We start from the raw sequence: 15,734 nt of genomic DNA, 5'->3' as shown, positions 1-15,734 counted from the left end.
TTAAAAAGTTGCCCGTGTCCACCCAGTCACATTACTCCCCCCACCAAGCCACGCCCACAGAACTGGTAATAACAAATTTTACATTTCACCACTGCTCCAGTCCCCTATTCATCTTTGTTATTCTTCTTTACCCGCTTTCTAGAATCTCAACATCTTTTTTGCACCATGGTGACCAAAACTGAATGGACAAAGGCTTGGGGAAGACTAGTTTCGGGGTCAACCATAACTAGGTGACCACAAAACAATCCTTCCCCAAATGTCTATGGAGATTCTCAGTCATCCAGGTCATGGTTGTCCCAAAGGTGCTTTTTCAAGAGGCAAATGTCTTTGAAGACATTTCGCTTCTCATCCAAGAAGCTTCTTAAGTTTTGACCCAATGGTGGGGAATGGAAGGATTTATATTCCCTACAGACAGCTGGTCAATTGCATCCTTTTGAGAGGGTCATGGAGGCCACTTGGAGATGAATAGAATAGAATAGAATAGAATAGAATAGAATAGAATAGAATAGAATAGAATAGAATAGAATAGAATAGAATAGAATAGAATTTTTTATTGGCCAAGTGTGATTGGACACACAAGGAATTTGTCTTGGTGCATATGCTCTGAGTTTACATAAAAGAAAAGATACCTTCATAAAGGTACAACATTTACAACACAAATGATGGTCAATATATCAATATAAATCATAAGGATTACCAGCAACAAGTTACAGTCATACAGTCATAAATGGAAAGAGATTGGTGATGGGAATGATGAGAAGATTAATAGTAGTGGAGATTTAGTAAATAGTTTGATAGTGTTGAGGGAATTATTTGTTTAGCAGAGTGATGGCCTTCGGGGAAAAACTGTTCTTGTGTCTTGTTGTTCTGCAGTGCTCTATAGAGTTGTTTTGAGGGTAGGAGTTGAAACAGATTTATCTCTGTCCTCAGGGTCACCCGAGTTGTGCAAATGGGTGTGGAGCCTTCCTGGATGCAGGATGTTTTCTGCCCTGTGTCCCTTGACTGTTGAAGACAGGCTGTTGGGGATGAGTCTGTATTGTCTGCATCTCAAATTGAAGTGCAAATGGTTCCTGTAGTTTGCAGTGTTTTTGTGGAAATCCATTCATATTCCCGCATCATTCAAAGGGTGTTCATCCCAAAGTGCATAGCTAAATGTCTATGGAGATCCTCAGTCATCCAGGTCATGGTTGTTTCCCAAAGGTGCTTCGTCAGGAGGCAACTGGACTTCCTTGCATGAGAAGCAAAATGTCTTCAAAGAAAAGCAAGGAAGTCCAGTTGCCTCCTGACGAAGCACCTTTGGCATATCCTTTCCCAAGGATGATGGATTGGACCTGGCCATTTGTTCTTTTGGCCTGCCAATATAATCGCCCTGCTCCAAGGAGCAACAATGGGGCAGCATCCTGAACCTCTGGGTGAGAGCATTGAGGTTTTCATTCAGGCATGCCTTTCTGCCTTTGCCAGAGCGATGCCGTGCGAGTCCCTTGCCCTCAGGAAAACAGCACCACTGTGACAATTTCAGATCTGATACAAATTGGTGGTTAAAACAAAGAAAGAAACGTCAAAGCATCCTTTACCCTCTTAAAGATGATTGCTAGATACCACTGAAACAACCTCTCCGTTCAGCGGAAGGAGGTGCGGTGGAATCCCATCGTAGGCCACGAGTTTTGAGTACAAAATATCCAAGGTTCAATCTTCAGGATTTCCAAATGATCAGGAAGCATGACTTCTGCCTTAAGTCCCAGGAGAGCCATTGCCAGTCAGAAAGCATTCATTTATCTTCGTAAGCCCAAGGTTGTTCCATTATTGTAATGTTTTTAGCGCACGGTACAGTTCTTCCTTTTAAATTTGCTACCTCTGCCTTCCATGTCTGTCTTCCCAAAAAACAATTTTTAGATTTACAACCCGAGCTGTTCCCTCCAGCAACAGAGAGCAATTATATCTTTTAGTTGGGGGATTTTTTTTTCTCTTACTCCCTTCTCATATACTCTTGAGCCTCTGCATTGCCAGCAGGCACTCAGTGGTCGTCCCAGAGAATCCGGGAATCAGCTCCAGTGGCAGAAGAATCGACTGTATTTGTCATGATAATGAAACAGAGGAAAAATTGCTGCTGCAAAAAGCTATTTTCTCCTCATTGCTGTTGTTACTATGACAAGTTTTATGGCTTCTCCTGTTCCTGTTGACTTTTAAGGTTTGAAAGAGTTACTCTGAGTTATCTTTAAATTGTGAGGTTTAATCTCAGCCCCTTTAATAAGAATGTCGTAGATTGAGTACCTGATTACCTGGCTCACTTCTTTTTCATTTCTTTAAAAAGAAAGTAATCACCAACCAAATACTCTTACTCAGACTAAGCAGCCATGCAGACTCCTCATTTGGGTTTATAGTTTTCCCACTGTTTTTTTGGAACCAATTCAATCAGCAACCATACTTGCTGATCTAGGTTTGGTAAATTTAAAAAAAAACAACACAGGTAATCTCAAAGTTGCTTTTTTCAAGAGGCAACTGGTTTTTTTTTCTTTGAAGACCTTTAGTTTCTCATCTAGGAAGCTTCTTCATCGCTGACTGGATGGTGGGAAATGGAAGGATTTATACTCCTTGCAGACACCTGGTCATCTGCATTCTTTTAGTGTCGGTTTTATTATGCCTGTACACCGCCCTGAGTCCTTTGGGAGAAGGGCGGTATAAAAATCAAATAAAATAAATAAAATAAATAAATTAAGGCCACCTGGAGGTTTATCTGTGTCCTCAGGGTCACCTGAGTGGTGCAAATGGTTGTGGAGCCTTCTTGGAACTGTTGAAAGGACTGTGTTGTAGATTGGAGATAGATGATGTCGTATCCCTCCCCTTCTGCTGAGAGAGGGCTGTTCAGTTTTGACATAGATGACCTCTTTGACCCCTCTTTCAAACCAGCGGTCCGCTTTGTCCAAAATATGGATTTTGTTGTCTTCAAAAGAGTAGCCTGTGTCTTTTAAATGCAGATGGACTGCTGAATCTAATTCTGGTGTGTTTGTTCTCCTATATTGTGCTATGCGCTTATGAAGTGGTTGTTTTGTTTCCCCAATGTACAGATCTGCAGATGGCTGATTGCATTGTACTGCATATATCACGTTGTTCAGTTTCTATCTGGGTGTTTTATCCTTGAGGTAGACAAGCTTCTGCCTTAGTGAATTCTTAGGTTTGAAGTGTGCACGTATGTTGTCTTGGCTAAAGATACTCCTGAGTTTTTCCAATATTCCTGCAATGTACAGAATGACAACAATGCTTGGTTTATTGTGTTTGTCATTGTCTGTTACAGAGGGGCTCCTGTAAAAAACACATGTAGTCCCCAACTTACAACCATTCACTTAGCAATGGTTCAGAGTTACAACACCATTAAAAATGTGACTTACAACCTCTCGTCATATTTATGACCATCAAAACATCCCTATGGTCATGTGATCAAAATTCAGGTGTATCTACAGATAGTCCTTGACTATAACAGTCCATTTAGTGACCATTCAAAGTTACAATGGCACTGAAAAAAGTGACTTATGACTGTTTTTCACACTTACGACTGTTATTATTATTATTTTATTATTTATTATTTATTATATTTGTATACCGCTCTTCTCCCGAAGGACTCAGGGCGGTTCACAGCCAGTAAAAACACAGTACATACAATACAAATTTTAAAAACTATATAAAAAACTGATTCGATAATGGCCTAAAAATTTAAATACAATTTAAAACCCTGCTTAAAACCCTAATTAAAACCCTGAAATTAAAACTATGTTCAAGCTAGTCCTGCACGTCGAAACAACAGTGTCTTCAGCTCGTGGCGGAAAGTCCGGAGGTCGGGGAGTTGACGAAGCCCTGGAGGCAGCTCATTCCAGAGGGCGGGAGCCCCCATAGAGAAGGCCCTCCCCCTGGAGGTCGCCAGCCGACATTGTTTGGCTGACGGTATCCGGAGGAGGCCCTCTGTGAGAGCGCACTGGTCAGTGTGAGGCTACTGGTGGCAGTAGGCGGTCCCGTAGATACCCGGGTCCTAAGCCATGGAGTGCTTTGAAGGTGATAACAAGCACCTTGAATTGGACCCGGAAGATCACTGGGAGCCAGTGCAGACTGCGCAGGAGAGGTGTCACACGGGAGCCACGAGGTGCTCCCTCTATCACCCGCGCAGCCGCATTCTGGACCAGTTGAAGCCTCCGATTCCCCTTCAAGGGGAGCCCTATGTAGAGAGCATTGCAGTAGTCCAGGCGGGATGTAACAAGGGCATGGGTGACTGTGCACAAGGAAGCCCGATCCAGAAAGGGGCGCAACTGGCGTATCAGGCGAACCTGATAAAAAGCCCCCCTGGTGACGGCCGTCATATGTTCTTCTAAAGACAGCCGTGCATCCAGGAGGACACCCAGATTGCGCGCCCTTTCTGTGGGAGCCAATGACTCGCCCCCAACGGTCAGCAATGGAACTAGCTGACTGTATCGGGCTGCCGGCATCCACAGCCACTCAGTCTTGGTGGGATTGAGTCTGAGTCTGTTTCTCCCCATCCAGATCCATACGGCCTCCAGGCACTGGGACATCACTTCAACAGCCTCGTTGGGGTGGTTAGGGGTGGAAATATACAGCTGAGTATCGTCAGCGTATAGGTGACAACTCATCCCAAAACCACGGATGATCTCACCCAGCGGCTTCATGTAGATGTTGAACAGAAGAGGCGAGAGAACCGACCCTTGCAGCACCGCACATAAAAGAGGCGCCTCGGGGCCGATCTCTGCCCTCCTGTCATGTTGCAGCATCCCCATGGTCACGTGATCAAAATTCAGGCAACTGGTTCCTATTTATGACGGCTGCCGTGTCTCTGGGTTATGTGATCCACTTTTGCAACCTTCTGACAAGTAAAGTCAAAGGGGAATCCAGATTCACTTAACAACCATGTTACTAACTTCACAGATACAATGATTCACTTATCAACTGTGGCAAGGAAAGTTGTAAAATGGAGCAAACTCACTTAACAAATGTTTTACTTAGCAACATAAATTTTGAACTCAGTTGTGGTCATAACTCGAGGACTACTTGGTTTTATGACAGTTGCGACATACCAGGGTCATGGGTTCACCTTTTCACATCTTCCCCACTGGCTTCTGAGCAGCAAAATCAATGGGAGAAGCCAGATTGGTTTACTAACTTTGCCTGCTCTTAGACCCACCCTTGACAATGGATGAAGTAGTAGCTATGATTTATTGTATTTTATCTCTCCACAGTCTCCGTAGGTTACGAATATGAGAGCTGTCCTGATCTGATTCTTTGGGAGAAAAGGACTGTGACGTTGCAAGGATTTGAGTTGGATGCTTCAAATCTAGGAGGATGGTCCTTGGACAAGCACCACATTTTGAATACACAGAGTGGTGAGTATAATCCTTATTCTTTTTTATTCTTTTATTAGATTTTTATGAAGCTCAAAGCAGCTTATATGGGGATTTTCCCACAATATTGTGAGGTAAGTTGGGCTGAAAGAAAATGACAACCCCAAACTTAAGTCTGAGGTTGGATTTGAATCTGGTTTACAGATTAACAGAGTTGGAAGGGACCTTGTAGCTAATCTAGTCCAACCCTCCACCCAAGCAGGAGACCCTACACCATTTCTGACAAATGGCAGTCCAATCTCTTCTTGAAAGGCTCAAGTAATGAAGCTCTCCTGAAATCAGAAGGCAACTTCTGTTCCATTGGTTGATTGTTCTCACTGTCAGAAAGTTCCTCCTTATTTCTAGGTTAAATCTCTCCTTGTTCAGTTTCCATCCATTATTCCTTGTCTGGCCGACAAGTGCTTTGGAAAATAGCTTGACCCCCTGCTCTCTGTGGCAGCCCCTCAAATATTGGAAGACTGGTATCATGTCTCCCCTGGTCCTTCTCTTCACTAGACTAGCCATGCCCAGTTCCTACAACCATTCATCGTATGTTTCAGCCTCCTAATCATCTTGGTTGTTCTTTTCTGCACTTTTTCTAGAGTTTCAACATCTTTTTTATAGCATGGTGACCAAAACTGGATGCAGTACTAGGTGTGGTCTTACTGAGGCTTTATAGAGTGATATTAGTACTTCACTTGATCTTGATTGTATCCCTCTGTTAATGCAATTTAGGATTGCATTGGCTTTTTTGGCTGCCGCCGCATACTGCTGGTTCATATTGAACTGGTTGTTCACTAAGACTCCAAGATCCCTCTCATAGTTACTATTAAACCTGGTTTCACCCAGTCTATATGTGTACTTTTGGTTTTTCTTGTCTAAGTATAAAACTTTATTTTTTTTCTACATTGAATTTCATTTTGTTAGATAGGGCCCAATGTTCAAGTCTGTCAAGTTGCATCTGGATCTTGAGCCTGGTCTAGAGTTTTAACATCTATGCCATACACAGAGGTAGATTCCCCCTCCCAGAAAGCAATTATGACTGTTTATAAATAGATTGTGCTAAATTATGATTGATTTTGAAGTCTTGTTTCAAGGAGCTATGGAAATCAGTAGAAAACTGATACATCTGCATGTGTTGAAATCTTGATTTTAATCTCATCATGAGAGTCTTGGGGAAAACCTTGAAAGCCTTTTACTCCAGCCAACATTTCCATATACAGAATCTGCCTTTTAGTTTTTGCTTCAGCGCTTTCATGAAAGAACATATAGGACATCCCAAGGAATTTGCTGCAGTAGCAAACAAACCTTATTGGTAAAAAAAAAAATATTTAAAAGATTATTGGAAACAAATATTCCTATAATTTCTATCTCTGGGTTCAATGAAACAAATCAAATTGGAATTACTATGGAATTACGACATTTGAAGATATCTCTTTCATTTTATCAGAATAACAGAATTGGAAGGGACCTTGCAGGTCTTCTAGTCCAGTGGTCACCAACCAGTGTTCCGTGGACTACTGGTGGTCCGTGAGAAAATTTTGGTGGTCCACAGAAAAATTATTTGCATTTTTTATATTGCACTAAATACTATTTTTCTTTTTAAAAAAATCATATTAGTGGTCCACAGTATTTAAAATTATGGATTTAGTGGCCCCTGAGGTCTGAAAGGTTGGTGACCCCTGTTCTAGTCTAACCCCCAGACAAATGGTTGTCCGATCTCTTCTTAAAAATTTTGAAGCACCCACAACTTCTTGAGGTAAGCTGTTCCACTGATTATTTGTTCTAACTGTCAGTAAATTTCTCGTTAGTTCTAAGTTGCTTCTCTCCTTGATTAGTTTCCACCCATTGCTTCTTGTTCTGTCCCCAGGTGCTTTGGAGAATAGTCCCCTTCTTCTTTGTGGCAGCCCCAAATTTTGATCATTTGATCTTCTGGTAAACAACCAGCCATTCCTCACAGATCCTGCTTTCATTCTAGACGTCTCACCTATTCAAAATCTCACCCTCCTTTGGACACGTTCCAAGTTATCAATATCTTGAAAGTGTGTTTTAGTTAAGTAACTCCTGCAATTTTGTCTCTCTCTGTTTTTTCTTACCATTTTTGACAGGAATGTCTCATTTCTGAAAGGAAAGGAATTAAATATTTGCTGAGCAAAATTGAACTATTGCTGCGAGCGCTTACCGAATAAAGTAAACCTAAGGGGGAAAAATGAAGTGATGTAGATGTGAAATCATTGAACCCATCACTTTTAGTTCCCAAAAGTGAATTCCTACTTAAATTAGTTCAGAGAGACAATTCGGCTATTTCTGCAATGCCCACCCTCAACTATTTTTTTTTTCCAAAAGTTATAATCCTACCCAACTCTTCCCCCTGTAATTTGACCACTGGGATAACCAAGAAGTTCTTACATTTCATTAGCTGAAAAGTCATGAATTATTCACCACTTAATCTATTCTAAAAGAACAAGACAAAGCGAGGCAAAACAATCCATGATCGATGCCGTGATTCCAGCCTTGAAAATATCACTGAATTTAAGTTAGGCTGACCCATACTGACATGAAGGAATACATTCGACATGATTTTTTTTTTCCAGTTGCAAATGTCCTTCCTTCCAAAGTCTTCAGCTGCTTTATCTAACTGATTTGCTCTGTCAGGTATATACAGGTAATCCTCAATTTACAATAGTTTGTTCGAAGTTACAGTGGCACCAAAAAAAACTGACGTGACCGTTTTTCACACAACTGTTGCAGCATTCCTACGATCACATGATCAAAATTTAGACGCCTGACAACTAATTCATATTGATGACAGTATTCTGACCCAGCCTTAACAGACATAAGAAGCAGGCTCCTTGTCACAAAAAAACCCTCTTTATTTACCTCTGGTGAATTAATTGCATTCACCCACCGAAAAGTCCAAGCAATAGTCCTTCGAAGAGTTAACCTCAGTAACAGACCTTATCAGTTCCTTGTGATAATTGCACAGCCATGAGCTCCCAGCCAAAAGGCTGCAAATTAAGTTCTGGCAAGCAGTCTCTGTGGCACGAAATACAATGAGCAAAATCTTCAGAAATATGAACGGTTGTCTCCTACGATAACCACTCCCCTTTCCTTCTATTTATTCCCCAGCCAGGGAAGGGCCATTCAGCATCCACATGTACTTTGCTTCCTGAGTCGACTCCTTGTCCTCCATTGTTCACCTCTCCTAACAGCTCTGTGCATATGTGCCTCTGGAACAGGCCCCAGCTGTTCTTCCTCCTTACTCATCTCAGCCTCCAAATGCAGCTGTCTCTCCAGTGGCTGGGAAATGCTGGACGGCCCTGGCTCTATCTCTCCGTCTGATGCAGATCATCCATCAGAGCCTTCCCCAGACTCCAGAACTGGCCCAAGTTCCTCCCCAACCTCCTGAGTCTGCCGCCAGGTCCGCTGGCGGAACACAACAGACAGTTAAAGTGTCCTGTGATCCCCTTTTGCAACCTTTTGACAAGCAAAGAATAGAATATTGGCCAAGTGTGATTGGACACACGAGGAATTTGTCTTAGGTGTATATGCTCTCAGTGTACATAAGGAGAATAAAAACATTCATCAAGAATAAAATGATACAACACTTAGTGATAGTCAAGATTAAAGGTAAAGGTTTCCCTCGCACATATGTGCTAGTCGTTGCCGACTCTAGGGGGCGGTGCTCATCTCTGTTTCAAAGCAGAAGAGCCAGCGCTGTCCGAAGACGTCTCCGTGGTCATGTGGCCGGCATGACTCAACACCAAAGGCGCACGGAACGCTGTTACCTTCCCACCAAAGGTGGTCCCTATTTTTTCTACTTGCATTTTTACGTGCTTTCAAAACTGCTAGGTTGGCAGAAGCTGGGACAAGTAACAGGAGCTCACCCCGTTACACAGCAGCACTAGGGATTCGAACCGCTGACATTTCGATCAACAAGCTCAACATCCTAGCCCCTGAGCCACCGTGTCCCTTAGTCAAAGTTACTAATAAACTATCAAACTGTACTAGGAAACAAAAACAATATAATTGAAAGATACAAGCAATATGGTTATAGTAATAAGGGGGGAGAGATAGATACTAGTAAGGAAGAGAATAATTGTAATACAGTCTTAGCAAATTATTTGACCGTGTTGTAGGAATTAGTTGTTCTTCACACCGGCCGAGTGGCTGCCCACCGCTGCCCTGATGTGTCCCACCACTACCTTGTGGAGCAGGACTCTGCAAGGCTTGTTGTGCCATTGCACGCACGAACTGCAGTGCCTCCGCGAGCTTCATCATACCAGCACAGCTGGCGTCCTGCCACTCGTGGCTGCACCAGTATTTAAACCACTTTAAACTTGATTGTTAAAAAAATATATATCAATTTTTAGAACAGAGTTGACAAAATCTGGAATATCTTCCCCGATTCCGTAGTTTCAGCTACTAACTTTCACAGTTTTAATTCTAGCTTCACTTCTGTGGACCTTCACTCATATTTAAGAGGTTCCTAAAGTTCCTAATGCCTATTGTCCCTGTCACATTTATTTATTTATTTATTTATTTATTCATTTTGCTCCTTCAAATTTGGTAGTTTTCATTTGGCGAATAAATAAAATAATATCATTTCCGTGTTTAGTTCTTTATCTCTGACATTAAACGCCAGCCACTCTGTAACTTTCAGATATGATGAAGACAATGATGTATCTATAGCAGCGGTTCTCAACCTGTGGGTCGCGACCCTGTTGGGGGTCGAATGACGATTTGCCAGGGGTTGCCTAAGACCATTGGAAATATGGGAAGTATACTTGTGAGTCGAAGAATCGCGCTCCAATGGTTGACTCCACAAGCCAGCTGCAGGCTCTTCAAATCGGTAGCCGAATTCGGCTTCAGGCACGATGAATTAAAAAAGAGAGAAATCTTTGCTCTGATGTCTCCCACTCAAGCCAGCTGCAATCACTCCCAACCGCTAGCCTAATCTGGCTTCAGGCACGCTTTAATGCCTCCGTCCTCAAGGCAATCGCAAGCAGTTCAGATCACTAGCCAATACGGCTTCAGGTGCAATAAATTCAAAACGAAAATAATTTTATGGTTGGGGTCGCCACATCGTGGGGAATTGTATTAAAGGGGTCACCACATCGTGGGGAATTGTATTAAAGGGGTCACCACATCGTGGGGAATTGTATTAAAAGGGTCACAGCACTATAAAGGTTGAGAACCACTGATCTGTAGGCTACAAAACAAGGAGCTAGCATTTTAAGTTTCTGGCAATGAAAACTCTTGATGTGCTTAAGAAGAAACTTGGGAGCTTAAAGGTGTTTTCAGAACTTCTAGGCAGCTTTTCAAGACTTTTGGAGAGGCCCATGAAAGATTCATGGTCCTAATTCATCAATGTTCGTGCAATGACCCCTTTTACAAAGTATCGCTCTGGGTGACAGTCCTACCGTAAGACAATGATTGTGATAAGCCTAGAGAACGTTGATGCATCACTCGTCTTTAGCCTGCAAAAGCCACGGGCATATTACAGTGGAGATCCCTTGGGATTTCATGCTTTGCAGTTGAAGCTATTCCTTGTTACCGGTAGTTGAAAAGAAGAGCTAGGCAAGGCTCAGATAAATAAATAACGCACCTTGCTGGTGAAATAATAGGGCACTTTACAGCTCTAAAGCTAATAAGCATGGTTCATCCATACTTCTTAATGGCAAGGATGTACTGATAGCTGAAGGCAAAGCTACATCCTAACAATATATAAGTCAAGAATTTTTATATACCGTTCTTGTTAAGAATTTTTGAGCTCTTTAAATACTAAGCAGTTTAGTGTCATACAGGCCTCTTGAGATTTGCGGGGAGCATAGGTTTAGAAAGAGGGGGGGTAATGATGAAAAGAAAAGTGGGAGAAATTTTTATCTTAATAGCATAGTCATACTTACCTGTGATTACACATATTATTTGATGGAGAAGCTTTTTAATACGAGCCCTGCGATGGGAACCTTACTTTTTATTTTCCTCGTGAGAAATCTTCTAATGAGTTTAAAAAGAAATGGAAGATTTCACACTTGAGATTTTGGGTCTGGATTTCTCAGTCTGCAGTAGCCACAGTTCTGGATAAACTTTTCATACTTCTCATGAGCATTATGATGGAGATAATTTGTAGTGCTGAAACAAAAGCAATATTTAGACAAGTGAGCAGGACTTTTGATAGATGTTACACGTGCTTTTCTGTGGTTATATATAAGCGCTCAGGAGTGGATTCGATCAGTCGGGCTGGGAGAGGAGAAGGAATGCAATTATTATCCCTCAAACTGTGAAGGGTAACAAAATATCAGGTCAAAGGGTGTCTTCTTCCTCCAACACGAATAGCCACAAGAATTAGGAGAGTAAATACGATGAAAAAAATAAAAGGGAAACCGCTTGCAACCCAACGGAAAAAGTAGAGTACAAAGCAAGCAACGTTGATAAAAAGAAAAAAATAGTTGCATGTTAATCCTTTTGTCACAAGCACAGAAGGATTAACATGAAAGAATGATCTTTCAGTTGGTCACTTTCATAAGGACAACCCATTGTTTTCATCTGGGACATAATCAGGATCACCAACCAGCATCTCCTACAAATGTTCAATTGGCTAGCTATTCTGACCATTCATTTCAAGTCCCTCCCAGTCCCAATATGCAACGATCTCAATCCTTCTTCTCCTTCTCCTTCTCCTTCTCCTTCTCCTTCTCCTTCTCCTTCTTCTTTTTCTTCTTCTTCTTCCCCTCCTCCTCCTCCTCCTCCTCTCCTCCTCCTTCTCCTTCTTTCTTTTTCTCCTCTTCTTCTTCTTCCCCTCCTCTTCCTCCTTCTTTTTTTCTTTTTCTCCTCCTCTTCTTCTTCCCCTCCTCCTCTTTCTTTCTTTCTTCTTCTCCTCTTCTTCTTCTCTTCCTCCTTCTTTCTTTCTTTCTTTCTTTCTTTTTCTCCTCTTCCACCTCCTCTTCTTCTCCTTCCCCTCCTCCTCCTTCTTCTCAGTCTCATTCTCCTTCTTCTCCTTCTCCTTTTTATCATTCTTCTTTTTTCTTCTTCTTCTCTTCTCCCTCCCCTCCACCTAGTACCAATGACAGATGCGAGCATGTTGTCACTTGCTTTGGAAGAGTTAGTCGTACTGAAGTTTTTTAATGGTGAGAAAATGGATTTTCCAGAATATTCTTTCCATCATGAACTACAACCTTAGAAGATAAAGACTTTGAACAATAAAAACAAGAAATCCAGTATTTTCAAAAAGAAGAAAAAAAGATGTTTTCCACTTTTCTCATTCACTGGTGAAACGGGAGCACAATCGATCAGAGAACTGTTCAGTCCAGAGATAAATACACTATAGGAGGTGTTGGAGTTTTCATTCACATCTGTCAGCTTTCATTCCAGGGTGAATATTGGATTTGTACTGCAGCTTATGGTTCTTTTCTGGAAAAAGCCAAATCAGAAAACTTCTCTATTTACCTCTGTTACAAAGAGTAATGTGTTCTCACCTTTCTTTTAAGATTGATTAGTTTCTAAGGTGCTCTTTTCACACAATATCCCCCCCACCGAATTAACTGCACAGGTAGATTCCAGATAGGTATTCTTTACTCATAGAGAAAAGAACATTTTAGCAGCTTGAAGGATTATTTTGCTAGCTGATTTTTTTTTTTTAAAAAGCATAAAAAGCATTTTCTAACTAGTCTTAGATGGGCATAATCTAATATATTTGGAAACGTACCCTGTTCATTAGCTTCATGGATCACGTGGAATGGGTTGAAATACCCTTGTCTCTCCGATGATGCCATGATGTAAAAAGGATGTGGAGACTCTAGAAAGAGTGCAGAGAAGAGCAACAAAGATGATTAGGGGACTGGAGGCTAAAACATATGAAGAACGGTTGCAGGAACTCGGTGCGTCTAGTTTAATGAAAAGAAGGACTAGGGGAGACATGATAGCAGTGTTCCAATATCTCAGGAGCTGCCCCAAAGAAGAGGGAGCCAAGCTATTCTCCAAAGCATCTGAAGGCAGGACAAGAAGCAATGGATGGAAACTAATCAAGGAGAGAAGCAACTTAGAATTAAGGAGAAATTTCCTGATAGTTAGAACAATTAATCAGTGGAACAACTTGCCTCCAGAAGTTGTGGCTGCTCCAACACTGGAAGTTTTTAAGAAGAGGTTGGATAACCATTTGTCTGAAGTGGTGTAGGGTTTCCTGCCTAAGCAGGGGGTTGGACTACAAGACCTCCAAGGTCCCTTCCAACTCTTGTTATTCTAAATTCTAAATTCTTCTTCAAATGGCACTGTAGAAGGACAAGTCTCTTGGCTCTGCCAGTCCTTCAAGAGGAGAAAGATCAAGAGAGAGGTAACAGAGGGATTGCAGAAATATTGTATTGTTCTAGGGTATTAGAATCTTGAAAGCCTTTTAAAGTTTCGGACCCAGCTTTTACTAAACAAAATCAAAGTGAGGTTATTTTGAGTTTCTCTCTCATTCTTCCTTCAATCTCTGGATGGTTAAATCTCTTTATCCAAGTCTTCTTCAACCATTTGTACCTTCTTTCTACCCCCAATTATTTTAACAGTTTTTTTTCATATGTTTACCAAGGTCAGCTCTAAAGATCCTTACACCTTGCAGCCTAGTTATCTGCAGTGAAAAGCTTTCCAATGTGGGAACAGGGGGGAAAACCATTTCCACGTAAGCCAGAACCTCAGCCATCATTGGACCATAAACCTGGAAAATATAATCTTTTGCTACATCACTAGTTCAACATGGAAGCACAAAAGTGCTCATTCTTGTTCACATGTTCAATTTCTGGGCAAAGTAAATATCTATGTTTGGTACAATATCATCAATGCCTTTCAGGAATTAGCTCCACTACCGCCCTCAAAATAAAGTGTGATTTTTTTTTATTGAAAAAGTTTTAGAAAACAAACAAACATTTTTCCCCCTTTCCCTCCCCCCTCAAAACCGCCTTCCCCCGTCCATTCACCCCATCCCCCCCCCGCTTCCCAGATCAATCACAAGTTATTATTACACATAAACCAAACATAGACTAAAATTTTCCCTTCCAACCCAATTAGCCTCATCCGAGTCTTTTCATTTCCTAACCTCCCCCATAACATTCTAAGATAATACCTGCTTATTATTCAAAGGCAATCTGATATCTGTTTTGTATATAATCAATCCATTTTTTCCATTCAATTAAATATCTTTCCTGCGTATTGTCTTTCAAAAAGGCTGAGATTTTAGCCATCTCAGCCAAGTTAGTAACTTTCAATATCCATTCTTCTATTGTAGGTAATTCTTTTTTCTTCCAATATTGTCCAAACAGCAGTCTTGTGATTTTTCTCTTAAGAGATCATGACAGGTAATGAAGCAATTGACCAATCAGCTCCAGATTTTCAAATATCCCTCTAAATCTCTCCACTACAGGTAGTCCTCAACTTATAACACTTCATTTAGCACTGAAAAAAGTGACTTATGACTATTTTTCACACTTATGACTATTGAATCATCCCGGTGGCGGGGTGAAATGCTACTGGTTATGACCGGTTCGGGCGAACTGATAGTAAAAAAAAATGCTACCGGTTCGGATGAACTGGTATTTCTGACAATCAGCTGTGTCGCACAATTTATATTCGCTAGAAAGCAGGAAATCCTACTTTCTAGTGAATCTAAATAGTGTGGCACAGCTGTTGCCTCCCCCTCGCTGTTCTACTTACCTTAGAAAAGGCTTCTTAAGCCTCCTTTTTCAACGCTGCACGGTAGCGCATGCAGTGCACATGCACATGAAGCAAACCGGTAGCAGACCTCAGAGGATTTCACCACTGCCCTGTGGTCACGTGATCAAAAATTCTGATGCTTGGCAACTGGTTTCTATATATGACGGTTGCTGTGTCCCAAAGTCAAATGATCATTTTTTGCAACCTTCTGACAAGTAAAGTCAATGGGGAAACTCGACTTGCTTAACAATCGGGTTGCTAATTTAACAACTGCAGTGATTCGCTTAACAACTGTGGCAAGAAAGGTCGGAGAATGGGACTTCCCCCTTGACTTTGCTTGCCAGAACATTTCAAAAGGGGGTCACGTGACCCCGGGTCAATGCAATCATCATAAATATGAATCAATTGCCAAGTAGCTAGATTTTGATCACATGATTCTGGGGATCATTCCCCATTCACATGATTTTGATCACATTCCCCACGGGCATGCTGCAACGGTCATAAACATAAAAAAACAGTGCTGGTGTCACTTCAGATAGTCACCAAAAAAACCTGTTGTAAGTCGAGGACTACCTGGACTCTTCCATGGAAGCTGAGATTTGGCCTGATCTTCTATCAGCCTTTCAAAGTAGACCAGCTCAGAAACAGACACAATTTTTTTAAAAT

General features: G+C 41.5%; 1 protein-coding gene across 1 annotated transcript in view; it reads left to right on the top strand.

Moving 5' to 3' along the window:
- The window catches only part of TENM1 (teneurin transmembrane protein 1), a 544,190-nt gene that overhangs the window by 447,875 nt on the left and 80,581 nt on the right, over positions 1-15,734 (top strand). Inside the window, exon 18 of the mRNA XM_058196608.1 lies at positions 5,238-5,381. Coding sequence (XP_058052591.1) covers positions 5,238-5,381 — 144 coding nt within the window. The remainder of the gene's footprint in view (positions 1-5,237; positions 5,382-15,734) is intronic.

The sequence above is a fragment of the Ahaetulla prasina genome, chromosome 11 (assembly GCF_028640845.1).
Source record: "Ahaetulla prasina isolate Xishuangbanna chromosome 11, ASM2864084v1, whole genome shotgun sequence".
Taxonomy (NCBI): Eukaryota; Metazoa; Chordata; class Lepidosauria; order Squamata; family Colubridae; genus Ahaetulla; species Ahaetulla prasina.
The sequence above is the reverse complement of the archived record's forward strand: the minus strand, read 5'-3'. Positions and strand labels throughout refer to the sequence as shown.